The sequence below is a fragment of the Paramisgurnus dabryanus genome, chromosome 4 (genome assembly GCF_030506205.2).
Source record: "Paramisgurnus dabryanus chromosome 4, PD_genome_1.1, whole genome shotgun sequence".
Classification (NCBI taxonomy): Eukaryota; Metazoa; Chordata; class Actinopteri; order Cypriniformes; family Cobitidae; genus Paramisgurnus; species Paramisgurnus dabryanus.
In genome coordinates this window covers 19,039,809-19,060,777 of record NC_133340.1, presented here as the reverse complement: position 1 = coordinate 19,060,777, position 20,969 = coordinate 19,039,809, and the positions used below count along the sequence as shown (strand labels likewise).

At 37.5% G+C, this 20,969-nt stretch overlaps 3 protein-coding genes across 5 annotated transcripts; 2 read left to right on the top strand and 1 right to left on the bottom strand.

Annotated features, from left to right (window-relative positions):
* Nucleotides 1-112: 112 nt before the first annotated feature.
* anapc11 (APC11 anaphase promoting complex subunit 11 homolog (yeast)) lies at nt 113-1,226 on the top strand. 3 transcript variants are annotated; one of them, XM_065274567.2, is made up of 4 exons: nt 115-218; nt 401-519; nt 652-793; nt 893-1,226. In XM_065274567.2, the coding sequence occupies exons 2-4, from the start codon at nt 411-413 to the stop codon at nt 906-908; spliced, it is 267 nt and encodes an 88-aa protein (XP_065130639.1). In that variant the 5' UTR covers nt 115-218; nt 401-410; the 3' UTR covers nt 909-1,226. The 3 variants fall into 3 exon arrangements, with proteins under 3 accessions (XP_065130641.1, XP_065130639.1, XP_073670640.1); XM_073814539.1 differs by having other exon boundaries at nt 137-218; nt 411-519; XM_065274569.2 differs by lacking the exon at nt 893-1,226 and having other exon boundaries at nt 113-218; nt 652-797.
* Nucleotides 1,227-2,778: 1,552 nt separating this feature from the next.
* On the bottom strand, nt 2,779-16,522 carry colgalt1b (collagen beta(1-O)galactosyltransferase 1b). The gene is made up of 13 exons (XM_065270754.2): nt 16,458-16,522; nt 15,979-16,291; nt 8,862-8,972; nt 8,655-8,772; nt 7,826-7,960; nt 7,539-7,743; nt 7,334-7,453; nt 7,167-7,243; nt 6,837-6,943; nt 6,548-6,680; nt 4,876-5,003; nt 4,558-4,764; nt 2,779-4,476 (listed from the first exon to the last, which is right to left on the bottom strand). Exons 2-13 carry the CDS (start codon nt 16,185-16,187, stop codon nt 4,209-4,211), a joined length of 1,818 nt encoding a protein of 605 aa, XP_065126826.2. The 5' UTR covers nt 16,188-16,291; nt 16,458-16,522; the 3' UTR covers nt 2,779-4,208.
* Nucleotides 16,523-17,037: 515 nt separating this feature from the next.
* trim35-1 (tripartite motif containing 35-1) lies at nt 17,038-20,205 on the top strand. The gene is made up of 6 exons (XM_065270804.2): nt 17,038-17,696; nt 18,078-18,173; nt 19,254-19,475; nt 19,561-19,583; nt 19,836-19,954; nt 20,063-20,205. Exons 1-6 carry the CDS (start codon nt 17,313-17,315, stop codon nt 20,203-20,205), a joined length of 987 nt encoding a protein of 328 aa, XP_065126876.2. The 5' UTR covers nt 17,038-17,312.
* The last annotated feature ends 764 nt before the right edge of the window (nt 20,206-20,969 follow it).

Here is a 20,969-nt window from a genome sequence, read left to right as displayed (position 1 = left end):
AACGTATTTTATTCATAATCGATATTTTATGTTAAAACAGTACCAAAGTAAAATAATAAAAATATTAGAATGAAAAGGCTGAACGCTATATACTTGTCCAGCACAGGAAGTGGCGCTATCGAGCACACAGACAGCTAGACGTTTCAGTGCGGCGAGGAAGAAAGCAGCAATGGGAACATCAATATTTTGAGCTTAATCGAGGGTTTGTTTCTTCTGTTGTAAGTTTCTTAACATTTTTCCCTGCGTTCTTGTTGTAAGACGATTTTGCTGTTTTATTCGTTGTTAACCTGATAGTGTGATGTGTTTGCAGAACTTTATTTATCTAACGTTACATTGTTTATGTGTGGGTCTTATGTGGAGACTGAAGTATTGAAAATATTTTCTGTTTTGCGTTTCTGAGGATTTCCAAGATGAAGGTAAAGATTAAGCAGTGGAATGGTGTGGCATCCTGGTTATGGGTGGCCAACGATGAGAACTGTGGCATCTGTCGCGCGCCGTTCAATGGCTGTTGTCCAGATTGTGCGTAATCTCATTTTATTTTCATTGACGAAAATTTGCCATGCAATGAATGAAACCTTTTGTTTTTGACTATATTTGAGTTCTGAACCCATTGTGTTTATTATCTTTACGAAATGAAATGTACTTTATTAGGCAAGGTCCCAGGAGATGACTGCCCGCTGGTCTGGGGTCAGTGCTCTCACTGTTTCCACATGCACTGCATCCTAAAGTGGCTAAACTCCCAGCAGGTGCAGCAGCAGTGCCCCATGTGTCGTCAGGAATGGAAATTTAAGGAGTGAGCACGCATGTCAGACAACACCACCACACTTTGATTTATAACTGTGTGTGAACTCTCCATATACTCACAATATTGATGTTTTTTCTTTTTATTTAGGCGAGACACCACCTGAGGAGAATACAGCAATTGCTTAATCAAGTGCTTTTATTTATGTATATTTGTGTCTTTTACATCATAAAATGTATGTAAAACTGTAAATAAATATCCCACTTAACATTTTTAAATCAGCTTTGTACTAAATGGCTACTAAAGAATCACTTGGCTGCTTTATACACTCTGTAAGGAACATGTGAGATTCTTATTTGTTTTCCACCAGTTTTGACGCGTATCTTGCTTTCTTGTATATATCACTCAAAGTCCTTATTCCTTTACAGTGATTTCTTCTTCTTCCTTAATTTCAATAAACATTTGCAAATACAGCATAATCCAACGATGTTTTCTCAACAACTTATTTGAAGAGATCGATAAACTTAAATATGCTATATTACAAAATAATGAGATGATAGAGAGACAGTCAAAAGCTTGTGTTCTTCCACTAATTATGAGCACGTATAGCATGTGCGTCGACAACTCTTTAAGTGAACTACAAAAATGACGTAACTGCACATGCGCAGTAGGAAAAAATATAAACCAGATAAATATAATACACACAACAGGAACTGACTTATTTACAAACCTTATTGAACCAAAATTACATAATAAAAAATATGAAAATAATAAATTCTAAATATGGATTATGGCTCTTACATACTCGAAGGGACAGTCATGTTACCTTAGCAGATATACTGTGTGATTATGTACAGTTGAGGTCCTACGTTTATACTCACCTTGCAGAATCTGGAAAGTGCTGAAATGTTTGAAAAAAGTGTAACTTTAAAAAGTAAGGTTTGTTTGTAATTAAGTCAAAGTTATTTAGGGTTGGTTTCACGGACAAGGATTAGCTCATCCTTAATAAGAAGAAATATAACTAGTTTTAACAATCATGTCTTCCTAAAAACATTACTTATATGAATTTTGAGGCCAAACAAAGGACACTGATGTATTTAAGGATATGTCAGTGCAAGTTGTTTTCAGTTTGGACAGCTCTTACATTTATTTTAGTCTAGGACTTGTCTAATGCCTTTCCGGGAAACCGCCCCTTAATGTTTAAAGAAAGTTTGCAATACAGAATAGTAACAGAATTAAAAAATAAAAACGTTCAAAAGTTTACATACACCTGATTCTTAATAAGGCACGATATTACCTGGACAATCAGTTACAATTTCTTTTGTTTTGTCTCAAGCCATTAAACTTTCACTGATGTTCAGAAAAATCCACCAAAATCTGTGCTTTTTAGCAACTTTTGTGTATTTGAACCCGGTTCACCATGATGTTGAGATTTATCTTATCACATGGAGGACAATCAAGAGATGCAACTATTAAAATAGATACAAATTCTCAGTGATGCTCAAGAAGTCAACACCCTAAATTTAAAGTCAGGTGCATGTAAACTTGGTGACTAATGTAAATAATTATTTGATTTAAATATCTTATTTTGGTCCTTCAGAAGCAATAAAAATGCATACTTGTTTCCCAGAAGACAAAAGGTCTATAATACCTGCAAAGATCCTCTATTAACAGTCCTGTTCATCTTGAATGACACGTTCAGCAGCTCACAGTTCTGGAGAAAAATACCAGTCTATTTTTGTTAGTAGACACACAGTCTGAATAAACATGCATACATGTTGTGAGTGAGAAACAGGATTTTTTCCAAATAATCTAAAAAAAAGAAAAAAATTAACCATGGTTTTACTACAAGTAAAACCTACCACAAAATAACCTTGCTACAGAAACCATGGATAAACCTTGTTTACTGTATTAAAACAATGGTTTTGCCAATGGTAGTCAATATGGCAAAAACATGATTCATCTTCATAAGGGAAGTCATCAATATTTTCTAATCAGGTCTGTTTATACGCAAGACAGCAAAAAACATATATATATATTTTTTAAAACAAACTGTATTAACTTTATTCTTTGGTATAAAAGGCACATGTAACGAAAAGAAAATAATAATTTGGTAAATAAAAAGTAAAGTTTTGCTAAAAAGTCTTGTTTTCTATACTGAAAAGACCAGCTAATAATCAGTCTAATCTGGTTGGTTGGTGTAGCAGGATGGTTTTAGAGGGGTTTAGGCCACTTTTTGATCAGGCTGGAAGCTTGGCTGGTTTGGCTAAATTTGTTGGCTGGTTTAAGCTGGTCCTCCCAACCTTGCAAAGTTGGTGGGTCAGCTGGTCTCCCAGCCTGACCAGCTAAACAAGTGGCCAAACCCCTCTAAAACCAGCGTAGGCTGGTTTTATCTGGTCTTTTCAGCAGGTTGCTTTTTAATACACTGTAAAAAGTAAAAGTTGGATCAACTTAAAAAAATACTTCCACTGGTAATGCCTAAAATCAACTTAAATTTTCTCACTTTAAGTGAAAAATGTTTAAATACTTATGGTGTTACCAATTTAAGTAATTGTAACCTTTTCTCACCTTAGATTTTTCATTAAAGTGAAAAAATATAAGTTTATAAAAAATTTTTAGGTGTTACCAAAGTAAGTTTTATTAGAGCAGCTTTCACTTCTTACAAACAATGTAAAAATGTGATTTTCTAACATATATTTCTTAGATTCTTTCTTAATAAAGTTTCCATATTACAAAATAATCTCTTATGGCAAATAAAATCAAATGAAAGAGGCTAAATAATAACAGAGCTCTACACCTGCTATTCACATCATGAGCGATCGAGGGCGACAGTGACAAAAACACAGACAGAACCATCAAGTCTGTATTTATACTAACATTGTGAAGATCTCAGCTGAACAAGCAATAAATTAGTCATCTGCAAGCAGGGTCACCTCACATACTATCAAGAGTGAATTTTGTTAAATGCTCAATGATGTCTGGATAACGTAGCCTATATCAACACTAAAAGGCTTTACACAGAAAATAAAATGCTCACAGTAATAAAATGTTCTTAAGTTATCCTCAGAACGAGACAATAAAGTAAAGTCACGTATGAGCGCGAAAGATTGGCCAGGATCCCTGACAAGCTTTCTATCTGACCCACGAGATCAGGTTAAAATCATCACTCAGTACAGAGATTATAAACATGTCAACCTGATCATTCAACATACCATAATGTGTTGACTGTCGGCGTTGCTCCTGTAGTGATTTCACAAAACAATATGCATCAAATCAAGATCGCGTGACTGACCCTGTGTCTTGGTGGAAGACTGCAAGATGACCAGCTTCACTTGGGTTCCTTTCCCTGTTAAAAATCTGCTTCTGTTTCATTTCGTAGACGCAGCATCTTCAATGTTCCCAACACACTGTTAATAGTTTGTGTTAGATGAAACAGTCAATACTTATTAAAGTGTATAAGGAGGTCTTAAAGTTCCTCTCTGGCCGTGCTGTCCAGCGAAGACTGTAGCACGTCTGTATTCTGAGCGTCAGTGCTCAGCTCCTCCTGCTCGTTACTCTTTCGTGAGCGCGCTCGGTCCCAATCGGTGTGCACGGTCTCGTTGTCCCAGACGGTGGATGTCTCTGTGTCGCTTATGTAGCCTGGGTCACCCGTGTAGTGCGTGGGGAAAACCAGCAGAGGCTCGGCCGAAAACGCCCGCAGGTCTCTTCGTTCAAAGTGAGACATGTACTCCTCACTGCCGAGACCAAGAAATTACATTAATATTCATGTGGAAAGAAAACACAAAAAAATACGATAAGACAGACAGATATCTCACACTGGGTGTTTGTTGTACATGACAGGAAGGAACTCATCCACCGGCAGCATCTTCTTCAGAGGTTCTGCTCGCAGGAGCTTCTGAGCTCCACTTAATGAGATCATGTAGCCCAGCGTCCAATAGGAATAATCCGCCACCACCAGGTTGTGGATTCTGGGTACAGACTTCTCCTGGTGATCCACCTGCATCCTCTTCCTTCCAATATAACTGTTAAGATGACAAGATAAACACAACTCATGATGCATTTATAATTCAACTGATTCCAGCCACTCAAATTCAGATTGTGCTGTTTGCAGGTGTATGTTTCTATATACTTACATTAAGTCCCAATCCAGCTTCTGAGTTTCAATCTCGTGCATTAGATTCTGCAGGCGGCGTTTGAAGAAAACCTCAAAACGCAAATCATCCTCGATCACCAGAGACACCTTCAACCCCCGATCCACAATCTGCACACAGACATGCACATGTATTTCTCAAACTGTAAAAGTTCCTATCACACCTCGCTTGTTTTAGTTGTTACTCGCACTTTAAAGGGGCCATGGCATGAAAATGACTTTTTCATGTTGAAGTGCTATAATTGGGTCCTCAGTGCTTCTCTCAACCTGAAACACGTGAAAAAGATCAACCTAGTAACTTAGTTTTGGTAAACTATTCTCTGCAAGCATGTGAAAAATTTGGTCATTGAAATTTGGCTCTCCTTATTGTCTAATAAAGAGATCTTATTATAATTATACCGCCCCCTTAATCTGCACTATCCAACTATGGCACAGCCATTTAGTGCAGACAGAAAATATTTTACAGCACAATTAAGTTTTAATTGCAACAAACCACCATCATTGTGATCAGTGTTTGCATTTCATCGGCTCATTTGCATTTAAAGGACACACCCAAAATGACACATTTTTGTCAAGTGTCAATTTTAACATGTTATAATAAATTATTTATATGGTATTTTGAGCTACTTCACGTGTTCTCTGCTGACACCAAAGATTTTACATCTAAAAAAAAGTCTTGTGAAGTGTCCCCTTTAAAAAAATCTAAATGGCATGGTCTTGTATATACCCAAATATGTCTGACTATTTTCTTAATTGGACAGGCAGGACAAAACAGAAAAACAGAGTTGACTACATAATTTAAACGTTTACTCGCCAGTTATTGAGAAATAATTAAAGAATACAAAGCATTGTTTGAACTTAGATTCGTTTATATTTACATTAGTTTATACTATATGTTTGTAACCAAACAGACCTGGGGCACCATTGACTTCTATAGCAAAAAAATCACCATACATTTATATTGAAAAGCGGATATACGAGGTGATTTTGGCTACATTACTTGTTTGTTTCATGCACCCTTTACTGCTGTTGCTGTTCTCATCAATATGTTTTTTGTTATGATTTTAAATGCGAGTGATAGTTTTATTGTACATCACTTCACTCAGGGTTCCCACACCTTAGTTAACTTCAAATTCAAGGACCTTTCAAGGTCCGATTCCCTGAAATTCAAGGACTAAATGTGGGGACACATTTCAAGTGAGAGCAAGGTTACATCGTGTTACCTTTTAAGATACATTGTTACAGTTCCCTTTCGAGGGAACTCGCGCTGCGTCACTGCGGTGACACTTTGGGGACGTCCCCAGGGGTAAGTGCGTCTGAATGTGTATATCTAATTCAACCAATGGTGAGGCTTAACGACAAAGACAGGGTGGCGCGGGAGTCAGGAAGTATATCGCTATCTAAAATATTGCCAAAGACGACATTACAGGGATGCAGGAAATATGGCAAGGGAGACGCAGCGTCTCGTTCCCTTCTCAGGGAACAACAGTTACATACGTAACCCGAGATGTTTTCATTTGTCAAACACAACTATGAAAAAAAAAATGTTCCCCCAGATTCAAAAACTTTTAAGGACCCGTGGGAACCCTGTTCACTTTCACTTCCTTTTCACATTTTTCATGCGACACATCGGTACTGTGACAAGCTTGACACACCTCAGTCCAGATGTTGTAATGTGACAGAAAACAGCCCAGTTCTCCTTTAGTGAGCGGCCGCCCGTGGTACGGATCACTGTATCCAGGCATCATCTCAATGCCCATGGCTTGAATCTGACTCGCATTTAATGCCCTGAAAGACAGAGAGAGAAAGAGACATCGTATGCGTATGTGAAACAGTCTGTGCAATCTACCAAATAGGTTAGAGATAAAAATTACGGTAAGTTGATGTTTGCTGATGTTCTGGAAGTATGTTTACGTATACGTGTGAAGATTAGGTGTCACATACTTGCCATCTACAGCTGCGATGATCTTGCATGCGATCTCTTGTTCATACAGAGTCCTCAGCATGCGCTCTCTGCGATCAGCGCGTCTGCGCAGATTTATCATGAACACCTGAACAAAGATAGCACGTGATTGGTCCACAACTTGATCTGATCAAACTGGATTAACATCAACTATCAACCGTGAACATGTTCTACTGACGTTTGGCAACAGCGACTTGTATCACGTAGAAGAAACTTCTGTTTGAGACAGACAGAAATACATAAAAACGAGCCCAAACCCAACCTAAAACCCCAAATGGGTCGGGTAGTAGATCTCTGAATATAAGTCTCACCTCATCAAAACCCAGTTTATCAGGCTGCTTATGAGGAACAGACAGATAGACAGATGGTTCTGCTGGAGGTCCACGCACTGAGGAGAAAACACATACAGAACAATTGAGGACATGATGACAAATAAGACAGGAACTTGGAAATGGTAGATTCTCATCATTTGACTCACCCATAACCTCCAGCTGAGAGTGAAGAAAACTTTCTGCCTCGTCCTGCAGTGTATTATGGGAGCGCAGGGGTGCAGGAAAATATCCATAAGTCTCTTTGTTGCAGATGTACATCTGAACATCTGGAGAAAATAACATTTACATTTTAAGGAGGGAGTGACATGATAATTTACTCTATAATAAAGTCAAGCAAACAGAAATATGGACCTGCCATCCGGGCAGAGAACGCAAATATAATGATGTCATCAAAGGCCCAGCTGTAGTCGGGGTGAGGTGGGTAGAAGGCCAGTTGACGGGACGCCTCCTTCCTCAGATCCACCAGGTACGTGGAGTGAACCATTGGAACAGCAAAACACCCCTTTCTCTCCTGCCTCCTGATGGGCATGTAAGACGGCGTCCGCCTGTAGTAACCCTATAAACACACGTACAAGATCTGAGATCAGTTTATAGGTGTATGGATCATCTCCAATTCTGTTCTCCTCTTCCTCACACACCTGAGACGTCATGCCGCACCAGAAGTTGGAGTACGCAGCTCTGGACTCCAGCATGGGTGCCACAATGGTCTTATTTTCCTTCATCAACTTCCATAAAACGTCTCGGTTTGTCAGCAAATTATCGCAATCCACCACCTGGGTAGAAAAGACGAATTAAAATTATCACATAATAGTACAGCGATAAAAGCCCCAATCCAAAGCAAAGTGAGCTTCAAAAAATGTAAGGCATCATTTCGTGAGGTTTAAAGCAGCATCACAATTTTCTAGACAATCCCATAATGCATTGTTATGCACAAGAATGTTAATGTCCATGAAGACTCGTGTTGAGGCTCAGTTTGGTTTTGATGCTCCCTTGAAAGGTTGAACGCTATGTACGCTTTTTGGATCTGAGCTATAGCTTTATACAACACAGAAACAGCATTCACAATCCCCAACTAGTGGTTTACCTCAACACAGAAAATCGTTATACACTCACCAGATTGATTATAAACCTACACTTGTCCAAAATACTGTAGATACACATACAGACCAATGAGAAACTTCAAGACTGCGATGCTAGATGGAAAAACAGCAAATCAAAGGGCTGCCAGAACAGAGAACTATAAATAAACACAGAGAGGAGACGCTTTACACGTCTTGAGTTCCTCCAACAGCATTTTTAACTTTGAAGAACTAAACATTCAGAAGAAAAACGTCCCGCCATACAATTTTCTGGTAGAAGATTTACGTTTCACATTACAGAATTGCTTCATGTTGCCTTTAAAGCAGAGGATGAGGCTCAAACTGGTTCAAGTTCAGGATAAAACATCTAAATTCAGCCACGAAGTACCAGAAAATAATCGGCCCACATCTCCCGAGCCGTCTCCAGCGCCGCCTGCCGCAGCTTCATCACGTGTTCATATCGAGGGTCAGTCCATTGTTTCGGTCCACTCTCGTTCTCATATAAACTGACACACACATATACAACCAAGCATGAGATATAAACACAGGAGATTCATTTACAAAACATGACCTGGAAAGTTTAGGTTCAGCTCACCTGGGCTCCTCCTGTGGGCTCCACTCCACATAATGATAAAAGTTCTGGACGTTTATAAGCCATTCCCTGAGAAGCTCAGTAGTGTTGTCAGAATTATGATCTGTTGCCACCCTGAGGTAAGAGAAATATATTAAGAAATTAAAAAGAAATCTGGATCTCATTTTATACAAATAAAATAATCACCCTGCAAGTAAGCCTACGATGGCCCTTTATGGGCCCACTTAGGGCTAGTCTAAGGGCCCCGCGCAGGTTTGCTCATTGGCAAAACGTTGGCCCTTTAGCGCTGGCCCTTTAGCGCTGGCCCTGCGCGGGCAGCCCTCACTTAGCCCCCAGGAAGCCCTCATACAGAAAAATCTCCAGAGTTAAATGAACACTGCTGTATGTATATATTGTCCCATCTTACAGAGTGTTAAAAAGTAACAATGAAGCAGAATTAAAAGCGCTGTTATCCTCTTTCTCAACATCTCTGTCTGAAACCTTTAATTGCATTTCACATCTTACTTGTAGAGTCATTTTCTTAACTTATGTTAAGATGTTGGCTGTTTCATTTAAAGTCACCATTATTGTGATCAGTGGTTGTTTTAATTGGACTTTGACTCTTGACCGTTGGCTTGTTAGTGTTTTCTGGCTGCTATATCTAAGTGTGTTTGAACACATGTTATAGCAAAGAAAAGGCAATAGTAATTGAATATTGATGATTGATACATAAACAGCATCAAACGTAATCATTTAATAAACAGATTTATTAATATAGTTTTCCCCCTCATCAGAAGCATAATTTTCTGTTAATAATGAAATATTACAGTGTTAGGTCCAGAACTCTCATAGCAGTTTATCATTCTGAAGGATTTTGATAGTTTGCACATAAACATTAACCGCTGAACAATGTAGATGCACAGACATCAAGAATCAGGGTATGAATCTCAACAATGGTGACAAAGAAAATGGTAAAAAAGGTCATTATTTATTCATGCCGCAGTGCATTCTGGGAGTCCTGGATGAGATTTGTAATTTGTTGATACCCAGCATGCATTGCAGCATGAAGCTTTTCATTTTATTGTCACCATCATTGTGATTCATACTCTGATTCTTTATATTTGTGTGTCTACATTGTAGAGCAGTTAATTTAGAGTGTCAGTATTTCAAAATTCTTCAGAAAGACAAACTGCTAAGAGAGAGCTGGATCTCGTACTATAGTATCACATTGTCAGAGAAAGATATTTCTGATAAGTGCGCAAGCAATAAATTAATACATACGTTTTTATATGATGATATTTAGACTTTATTTACTGAACTGACCACCACCAAGTATCGCACTCTGCTATACCAAGCATGTCTTAAACACACAAAGTTATAGCAATCAAACAATTGAACAATGTAAGAGTCACGAGTCAAGTTTAACTAAATCAAACACTGATCACAATAGTGGTGACTTTAAATGAAACAAAATCTCAACCTAAAGTAAGAAAATGACTCTACCAGTAAGATGTAAAAATGCAATTTTAGGTTTCAGACAGAGATGGTGAGAGAGAGGATAACAGCGCTTTTAATTCTGCTTCATTGTTACTTTTTAACACTCTGTAAGATGGGACAATATATACATCCAGCAGTGTTTATTTAACTCTGGGGATTTCTCTATGTGAGGGCTTCCTGGGGGCTAAGTGAGGGCTGCCCATGCAGGGCCAGCGCTAAGGGGCCAACGTTTCGCCAGTGAGCAAACCTGTGTGGGGCCCTTAAGCTATGCCCATACAGGCCCATTGTAAGCTTACTTGCAGGGCAGTTGTCCCTCCAAGATGTCAAATTCTAAAAAATAAAATATATATAAAATAACAAAGCTAAAATCAATTGTAGAGTTGAGCATTTACAATGACTTTTTCTAATTATAGTTTATGCTTTCATCTTCAACGCTGTACAATTATACAGTGTTTAACTTTCACTGACCTTTGAAAAGAAAAGCTTGCTTTTAGTTTGGTTAGACCTGAAGGATTAAGGCCTGCATTTTGCTAACCAGAAAGTGTGTGTGTGTGTACAGGTTTAGTTATATTTGTAAAGGCCAAACTTTCTCACTAACTTTCCACTGCATAGAACCAATAAGCTCGGCATGACTCGACTTGCTTCGGTTTGCTTTCACACAGCAGAACGGTTTTAAAGTGGGTGGGATTATAGACTTATCGTTACAGTTGTGCCGCCTCTACTGGTGTTACATCGTCTTTAACACGACACAAACAAGTGCACAACATGTGGATGTTTTTCACTGATAAAAAGTACAAAAATTTGTATCACTTGGTCTGCGTGATGGCACAAGAAGCTAAGCTAATTTTGCGTTTAGTAATGACGCTGGTAGTGATCATTCTCTCTGACCAATCAATGTTCTGCATGGTTTGTTTACACATCATATTTTTGTATAATACGGTGCTCTTGCAACCTAAACCAAGGCGGTACAAAAAAAAAGTATCTGGTGCAAGTATGTGCTATATACTATACACATTTGAACAACCCAAAAGTGAACCATACCATGCAGTGGAAAAGTGCCAATAGTGAAACTTTTGCTTCTTGGGGACATTTTACTGCTTTTCAGTCATAGATATCCTCATAAATCAAACAGATTTTTTTGTTTGTTTTTTTAATGTAAGGCCTTAGATATAGGTTTTTAGGTCATAGAAAATATTAATATTCAGATATAAAACCAATGGAAGTCTATGAAATGACCTCTCAGTATAGTAAGAGAGAGAGACAGCTGGTATACATAAACACAAAAGGAATTTGACCCTAAACACATTTGCCCCGGACAAGATGGTGTGGTGTTAAACAGAGTAATAAATCATTCAGAAATTAAAAAACCTTCACAAGCATGACATGTAGAGTTCATCATAGTGCTTCATTTACACGGCCTGTTTAAAGTGACTCAATTTCGATTTTGTTTTCTGTCATGTGGCACAGATCTAATACGAGCCACGAATGTGTAAGCGTATAGATTATGATATTCTCAGCTTGGATCATTTATAATTCATATATGGAAATACATCAGATATGAATCTGATACATGCATTCACTTCTGCAATGTAAGTGGATATCCCCATGTCAAGATGTGTCGTACGTCATTAAATAAACAGTGTTGGCAAATGACATCAACTAAGGTGGATACCACCCAAATCTTTTACCAGTGCAACGAAGCCCCACTCAGTTTTATGTCTTGATGAAGAAATACGCATACAGTTGTATTTCCTCTATGGTTTAAGATGTTCTGGGTCATGATGTTTACATTTAGTGTAAATGCAGAAATAGTGTACAAATCACTTTTAAAAGACGATGTGTTAAAGGCGGGTGTTTAAACAAAACAGATAAATGCAACAAATCGGAATTGGTCATTAAGATCTGCAGCGTAAATCCAGGCTTAAAAGGCATATAACAAAAACATTTACACACTTGGTTGAACCTATATTTGTTCAACACAAACTCAGCACACCTGAAAAAAACGATAGGTGTGTAGGAAAAATGGTCCAACAATTATGTTGAATCCAAAATGTCGCAATCTATCAATACTTGCTAATTTTTTTAAAGGGGTCATATCACAAGATTTTTTTAAGATTTAAAATAAGTCTTTGGTGTCCCCAGTGCGTTAACACTGATAAAATGCAATCAATGATCGCCATGATTGTCAGTTACTGTTCTCTGTATTATTATAATAAGACTCGCTACCTACGTTACAAAACAAGTGAAATCAAATTCTTGCAGATAATGGTTTACCAAAACTAAGCTACTGGGTTGTTCTTTTTCACGTTTTTTTTAGGTTAATAGAAGGACTGGAGATACAATTATAGCACTTAAACATAAAAAAGTCAGATTTTCATACTATGACCCCTTTAATACAAGTAGGGATGAGCAATAATTTGCATGCAATATCATGCACATCTCGTCAGTAAAGCCGGTTCCTTGATTAGTAGTAAAATCACCATCAACTGTTTTCAGATTGAGCGCCATTTACTACACAAAGCCGTAGTTCACTTACAAGCTGGTCCAAGATGGTTTTGGTCCACTGACCTTGTACATGCCTGATGAAGGTTAGTGGACAGAAATTTTGCTTGTATTAATAAATATTCAGCAAGTGTTGATAGTGTGCAGGATTGCATCTTTTTTGTAAGTAACACAGCAACAGCTTGTAATCAACCAAAGCATTCAGTTGTGAAGAGATTTCAAACAAGATTGCACATGTTCACACACGATTTAGGCAAAGATGTTGCCAGAAACCATAAAAAGTCAAAATAAACCTATCAGTCTGTTCCTTGGTTTTCTCTCTATCTGATATTCACTAAATACACAGGATTATAAAAACACTACCATGCTGAGCTTCAGAAAATTCCTGTGTCAAATTCCATTCCAGATCCACTTGTCTGATGTATCTACAACAGATCTATTTTATGTGGATGCGTCTTCAGTAAATGAAAGTGGGAACAGATTACAGAGGAGCTTGTGGAGAAACATGTTTGAGATGTTTAGTGCGATTTTTCGTGTTTTGACTTTTCTCTTGTGCATGTGAACCTCTATTGCAAATGTTATGTTAGCAGTCACAGCCTCTTATATGTGACACTTCTACTTTTCTTTTGTAATAAATCTTTGGATTATATATATAATTTAATGTGCTAAAGCACAGACCTGCCAAATCATTTTAATTTTGAGCATCAACTCCAAAGAAAGAAGTTATTTTAGGAGTAGTGTTGGGCAGGTCTCGGATCAGTGCAGAGTGTTATAGTGCCAACGAGTGCTGAATACATTCTCACAGGTCCTCTTGGCAACATTGGGCAGCGTGTGGTTGACTTTTGGTCCATTTGTGGTAACAATACAAACCCTGACAGTTCGGTTTACAAACACTGAGACAACAAAGCTTCAGTCCAGGCTCCTAACAGACACCAGTAAAAGTAACATCATGACACAAGGATGATATAATCACAAAACTTTACTTTTCTGTGCCAGCTTTGAACAGCTGTCAAAATGTTTTGCGGATGAGACCATCATATGTCATATTATTCATATCATATTCTTTTAACATCACTTTTTAATTTTTTTTATCCAAAGTAACTGCTTTGTTACACACCAAGTACATTCAGGTTCTCACACCTTGGTTCACTTAAAATTCAAGGACCTTTTAAACCTTTTTCTAGGTCCAATGCCATCAATTTAAAAAAATATATAAAATAATGTGGGGACACATTTCAAGTGAAAGCAAGGTTACATTGTTCATGCATCAAACACAACTATGCAAAAAAGCATTTTGGTATGGCCCAAATGCTGACAGAAGATAAAAGTATTTAAAACTAACAATTTGGCATGTGCGCTAAAAAAGTATATACTTTTAATGACGTCACCCTACACTACATAGGGAATATTATGAAATATTTTTCCAGAAAACTTCTTGGACAAAATAAAATTTATGTCCTTTCAATGACCTGTATCTATGTATATTTATTTAAACTTTCCAGAGCCTTGAATTTTTTTACAGATCCACAAAATGTCAAGGATTTCAAGGACCCTTGGGAACGCTGTACATTACACATTAAACATGCCAGGCTGCTCATGGGTAGCACATATCCCTAGTTTGTGCCCTGGCTGGGTCAAGAGGTCTTTCTGTGTGGAGGTGGGGTTTACTCCGGGTACTCCATCCAAAAACAGTTAAAAACATGCAGGTTAGGTTAATTGGGGATTTCAAATGGCCCTTCCCACAACGGGTGTATAGATCAACTTTTGAGGATTAACTTGTATATAGATTAGAAAATGTGCGAAAGCAGCCAGTAAGAGCCCAGAATACATTTGAATTTTTTCAATATTGTTTAAAAATCCACTAAGTGTGAAACCTCAAGGAGATGCTTGATAAAGTGACATTTTTACAAATTGTCTGCTAGGGCTGGGTATTGACAAGGGCCTCACGATACAATACATATCATGATACATGGCCATGATACAATGTATCACGATAGGATACGATGCGTTACATGTTGCAATACATTGCCATACTTTTTCTTTTTTTTATCAAAAATGTAAAAAGCAGAATTTATTTCTTTCTTTTTTTTTTAAGCCAAAGTGCTTTCACAGGTCGGCTTGGAAAGCTGCAGGCGTTTTTAACATTTCTGCCATTTTCTCACTCCTGCTAACTTCTGAGACATTGGCCGAATGGCTGTATATGACAGACAACTGGACTGTGACATCAACAACAGCGGCGGAGGAGGTGGTTTGACTCATACAGAGGGATTTTTTAAATATATATAGACAGTAGAGATCGAAATATTGACACAATATCGTGGAAAAAGTTGATCACGATAGTTGGCTGTATCGATGTTTTTGCATTGCCCTAAATGTCTGCCAAGTGTAATTACACTGAAGATGGTCAAATTATATAACATAGTTTTGATGAGTTTTGAGTTTTCTTTGGTCACAATATAATTCACATATTTTATTCCACAGTTTTGATGTCTTAACTATTTTTTAAACAATAAAAAAATAAATGATATTTTCCTAAACTTTAGAAAAGTAGTTTAATACTAAATGCAACTAAAGTGTATTTTACAAATGTAGAAACACAACCTATCATTCTCTCTCCCCTCTCTCTCCCAAATTAATCTCTCACTGTTTCCTCAGGGAAGTTTTTCATCACCGTCTCTCAGATTTAAACAGGACTGGAACAGTTTGTCCAGCCAACTTTCCTTACACTACTCTCTGCCCCATGCATCCCCATGCCACGCGCACATCATAAGGACACGTCGGCTGATCAGATTGGTTCGAGTAAAAAGTGATGGAGTGGGAATGAATGAATGAATGAATATCTGTCTTTCGTGGACAAGTCTTAACTCGTTCGTTTCCCCTCAATCCACGCAGGCTACAGCAGATCCAAAGCTACACATTTCCCCCTTTTCCAACTTAAACATCTCCAGATTTCATGTGAACACAGCTGCGATTAGTGCACATACCTTCACGCGTGCATTGTTTACATTTTTCTCTTAAAGTTACCTACATCTGATACACAAACGTCAGTAAAGATTTCGGCTTCGCGTTAAACGCACAACACACTGGATGTGATAGACTGACCCTGATGCAATAAAAAGCAAAATAATGAAACTGAACTTACCACAAGGCCATGCGATCTTTGGGGTAGTTGAGGCGGTCGATCGCACCGAGGACGTGCGGCAGAGAGTGCTCGGAGTTGCGGCACACCAACGCGACCAGGACCCGCGGCGCGAGCAGCGCGGACTCCGGGCTCCAGCGCTCCTCCGGGAAATAAGAGCGAACCGAGCCGGTCCAGAGCAGAAGCAGCAGAGAGACAGCGAGCAGATGCATTTCCGGAGAAAGAGACAAGATCTGCGGCTGAAGTGGTCGAGCGCCGACACTACTGGATATTTATTGTCAGACGACGTTAAAGCGGAAGAGACTGTTGGTGGTCCCTGAAGAAGAATTAAAGGGGAGGCCTTTTTGCTAAAATGGAAACATTGTGGTATTCAAACGAATGTGGCAAATCTCTTGTTCTAAATCATCTAGTAAATGACAGAGAGAAATGTGATAAAATATGCTTATTAAAATGTACAAAGTGTAAAAGAGTTTATGACAAACCCTCAATCTGATGTGCTCGCCTCTAATTTAGCGGTCGCCCCTTTAAGAGAAACTGTTGCGTCCAGTAAGAATCTTCCAGAGTCTACAGTGGGCGTGGTACGCACACGCACACATTTTTGTTAGAGTTTGCAGTTTGTATAAAACAGACACATTTATTTCTTATGATTATATTTTTATGTTTTTATTTATTATGTATTTAAATGTTTCTATGCTGGCAGAGTGGACACGATGTAGCATGAAATTATTTGTCTTTGTATTTTTCTGCAAGTCCTCAAGTTTTAGTATATACTGCTGTACTATAAGTATAGCAAGACCTGCACACACATACACTCATACATAATATATAGGGTCAATATGGTATTTAGCCTATGGTTACAGAAATTACAGTCACTTTAAATAACTATTTTGTATTGAGCAGTCTGTTTCAGAATTATTCAAAAGTAACAACATTCTTTAAATATTTGTGTGAAAATAAATATTTTTTGTTATATTTATTATTGTAATATTGTTGTTATTTCTTTATACCATATTTGCGTGTAAATGGAAAGCTACTTATTAAATTAAATCTGACGTTTTATACGCGCACAGCGCCCTCTGCTGTACAGGTATATAAAACATTTTAAACCCGTGACTCTTATTTATTTTCTTTGCCAATCACATTCTAACATGTCATTTCCTAATTCCTACTAAAACACAGTGTGTCAATATTTATTAGGAAGTGAAACTGCTTGCACCTGTCGCTATATGTAGCTTGCTTTTTCTCTTTGCTCGCTTAATTTGCTCTCAATTAAACAACTTTCTACGTTTGTGTTTTCATCATTTTTTTACATTGTACCCTCGTGTCTCTGTGGTGAAATGGCACTTGAAGAGGATCTGTCGTGTCCCGTGTGTACGGAGCTCTTCCGTGAGCCCGTGTTATTGAGCTGTGGACACAGTTACTGCCGTCGGTGTATTACCGATCATTGGACGACGAGCCGGTCCAGAAGCTGTCCGGTCTGTCGCCAGCTCTCCCCGCACGAGCCTCTCTCCAATCTGAGCCTTCGCAACGCCTGCGAGACGTACGTGAAAGAACGCAGATCCGGCAAACAGAAGGATAAAGGTCTGCTGTGTCAAATACACGGAGAGAAAGTTCAGCTCTTTTGCCAAACAGAAGAACTGCCCATATGTGCGGAGTGTAAAAAACACGAGCACAAATACCACAAAACACAAACTCTGCCGCAAACTGTGCGCCTGCGCAAGGTGGGACTGTTACATTTATTACATTTATTATTCAAATATTACTCAATATTTATTTATTAAAACATGAATATATATGTGGTAGCAAAAAATAGAATAAATAAAATAATTAAAAGATCAGAAAATCAATACAGTAAATAAACATTGATTGCCTGCTTGTTTTTTAATGCAAACAAGCTTTAGCACATCGGGTATGCATTATTTTCAAATAATTAATCGTCAGTTAATCTTTACGTATTGTTGTATTGTATATTACATGTATTAAGTTATACGTTTGCAGTTTGTGGATTAATCACAGACTGTGTGATACTTTAAATTAGAAAATGCTTAAATTGCCCTATTTTATCATCTTCTAAACTGAATATTTTTTTAAATGTTTTTAAGGGGAAGCTTAAAGCAGCTCTACGTCCAGTTGAGAAGACCCTATTATCATTACAGAATGGTACATCACAGGATGGTGAAATCTCTAAATACATTCAGGTGATCAAGTCAGACTTATCTTAAAGTGATCATATTGTTAGATTTTTAAAAAATGTAAAATAAATCTTCGGTGTCCCCAGAGTGCGTATGTGAAGTTTTTAAAATACTCCACGGGTATTATTACAGCATGTTAAAAGTGCCACTGTGTAGGCCTGAGCAGAAATCTGCCGTTTTTGGGTGTGTCATTTAAAATGCAAATGAGCTGATGAAATGCAAACTAGGGATGCTTAACGATTAATCGCGATTAATCGATAGCAGAATAAAAGTTTTTGTTTACATCATGTGTGTGTGTGAACTGTGTATAATAATTATGTATATATAAATATGCACACATGCATGTATAATTATAAGAAAAATATATATTTATATATTAGGTATTTATATTTATATATAATATAAATAAATATACAAATGTATATACACATGTAAACATTTCTTAAATATATACATGCATGTGTGTGCATTTATTTATACAAAGTTATTATATACAGTTCACACATATATATAATGTAAACAAAAACTTTTATTCTGCTATCGATTAATCGCGATTAATCGTTAAGCATCCCTAATGCAAACACTGATCGCAATAATGGTGGTTTGTTGTAATAGAAACTTAATTGTGCTGTCAATTCCTTCTTCCTCTTTCTCTCTGTACTAAATGGAAGTGCTGTGGTTGGATAGTGCAGATTAAGGGGGCGGTATTATTGTAATTCGCCTTGCTACCTACCTCACAAAAATCTGAATGACCTAATTTTTCACATGGTTGCATAAAATGGCTTACCCACAAAAAGTTACTGGGTGGATATTTTTCACATTTTCTAGGTTGATAGAAGCACTGGGGACACAATTATACCACTTAAACATGGAAAAAGTCAGATTTTCACACTATGACCCCTTTAGGTCTCTGAGGTTCTCTTGACATTTTATCTGAAAAAAAAAAACTTTTTCTGAAAAATCTAGAAACTTTCCAGATTCTACGGAGGTCTAACTAAATAGAAATATCACACTAGACTTTAGATTTGACATGACATTTAAAAACAGAACAAAGTTTTACACATTACATAACTCCGTTTCCCCCAGACTCAAACTCGGCAGACTGAAAAGAAACTCAAGGAAGAGTTCAGGAAGCTTCATCAGTTCCTCAAAAGGGAGGAGGAAAGCAGGATAGCTGCTCTGAATAAAGAAGAGAAAGAAAAGAGAGGAAAGATGGAGAGAAGAATAAAGGGAAGAATACAGTCACTCTCAGATATGATCAGAGAGGTGGAGGAGGAAATCATGGATGATGACATCAACTTCCTTCAGGTTGCTGTACACAAACACACTCACACTTTTCTGTTTGGTTGTCTAACGGTTCTTATTAATTTAGCTGTCTTGTGTGTTTTCACAGAATTACAACAGCATTATGAACAGGTACTTTGTCATCTCTTAAAGAAAATATTTCTTACACAATGAGTTGAGTAGTGGGGCTAATCCAGGACTAGGTCTTTGATAAGTAGGACATTTAAGTAGTTTTTACCAACATACCTTACAAAAAACATTACTGATGTCAGTACTGAGACAAAACAATGGCACTGATAGTTGAGACAGCTTAAACATGCATTTTAGTCGGGGAATAAGACTTAAGCCCTGTAATGGAAACCCCCCCTTTGTGTGTTCGTTTAGAATTGAGTACACAATCCTAGATCCATGGTTGTGTTCAGAAGCTTTAATTGATGTTTCTAAACATCTGGGAAACCTGAAGTACAACGTGTGGGAGAAGATGAAGGACATCTGCCCTTATTGTAGGTGCTAAATCTAGTATAGATATAAATATAATGTAGCAAATACAATCTTATCAGTGTGTGGAGCTATAAGGAAGAAACATAAATGTTTCTTTTTGGTTTCTCTAGATCCCATGACTCTGAACCCAAACACAGCTGCACCATGCTTCTCAGTATCTGATGATCTGACCTCTGTGACCTTGTGTGTTCATCAACAGGATGATCCCAACCCTCTTGGTTTTGTACAACGAGTCATTGCCACTTTACCATGATAGGATAAAAATGAAGCAGCCTAGAAATCGCGCTGGAAATTAAAATGCCAGGTACTTGTCTCCTTTGTTTTTTCTTCTTTTTATGCTGGAGACAAGTTATGATTAAAATGAACAGTAGATGTTGTTTCGGTTTGTTAGCCTTTGCTTCAGCGTGTGTTTTCCCAGCCGTCGTCAATCGATGATGTAAAACTGCGGATGCGTTTGTTTGCGTGCGTCCGATTTTTAAAAGTCTTTAAACTCGTACAATCTGACATTGATGGAAACTGAGATCATATAGCGTGACATGAACTTAATTACGATCTTAATCGCACAGTGTGGCAAGCAACAATCCTAAAAGACAGAGTGTATACCGGGCTTTAAACATGAGTTTAACCAGCAGGAGACTTGACTTAGACTCTAAATACTCGTCTGAACTAATAATGACTTAATTTATCAATAAATTAAAATAAAGGTGGAGTTTGGTGGTGAGATGCCAGATAAATACAGTAGTGACGTGGAAGCAAAGGGATAAATGCTTTTAGAATTTATATATTATATACTTTTATTATGTAAATTAGTTTTGAAGTTTCAGCAGTCAGGTGCTTTGTTTCTTAGTGATGTGTATAATCTAACAGTATCTGATTTGTGTGTTTTATTTCTAAACTTGTTTTTGTATTTATTTTTTTATTTTTTTCCCCCTTTTTTCTTTTAACTCTCTTCTTTTATTAAGGTTTTTCAAATAATACAAACATGTGTATATATATATATATATATATATATATATA

Excerpts from the sequence above, each read along its gene's own strand:
- anapc11 (XM_065274567.2), top strand. The coding sequence starts at position 411 with ATGAAGGTAAAGATTAAGCAGTGGAATGGTGTGGCATCCTGGTTATGG. Across the intron at positions 520-651 it reads CAATGGCTGTTGTCCAGATT|GCAAGGTCCCAGGAGATGAC; the intron begins GTGCGTAATCTC and ends GTACTTTATTAG.
- colgalt1b (XM_065270754.2), bottom strand. The coding sequence starts at position 16,187 with ATGCATCTGCTCGCTGTCTCTCTGCTGCTTCTGCTCTGGACCGGCTCG. Across the intron at positions 6,944-7,166 it reads ATAAACTGGGTTTTGATGAG|GTGTTCATGATAAATCTGCG; the intron begins GTGAGACTTATA and ends ATCTTTGTTCAG. Across the intron at positions 5,004-6,547 it reads ATTACAACATCTGGACTGAG|ATTGTGGATCGGGGGTTGAA; the intron begins GTGTGTCAAGCT and ends GTCTGTGTGCAG.
- trim35-1 (XM_065270804.2), top strand. The coding sequence starts at position 17,313 with ATGGCACTTGAAGAGGATCTGTCGTGTCCCGTGTGTACGGAGCTCTTC. Across the intron at positions 17,697-18,077 it reads AAACTGTGCGCCTGCGCAAG|GGGAAGCTTAAAGCAGCTCT; the intron begins GTGGGACTGTTA and ends AATGTTTTTAAG. Across the intron at positions 19,584-19,835 it reads TACAACAGCATTATGAACAG|AATTGAGTACACAATCCTAG; the intron begins GTACTTTGTCAT and ends GTGTTCGTTTAG.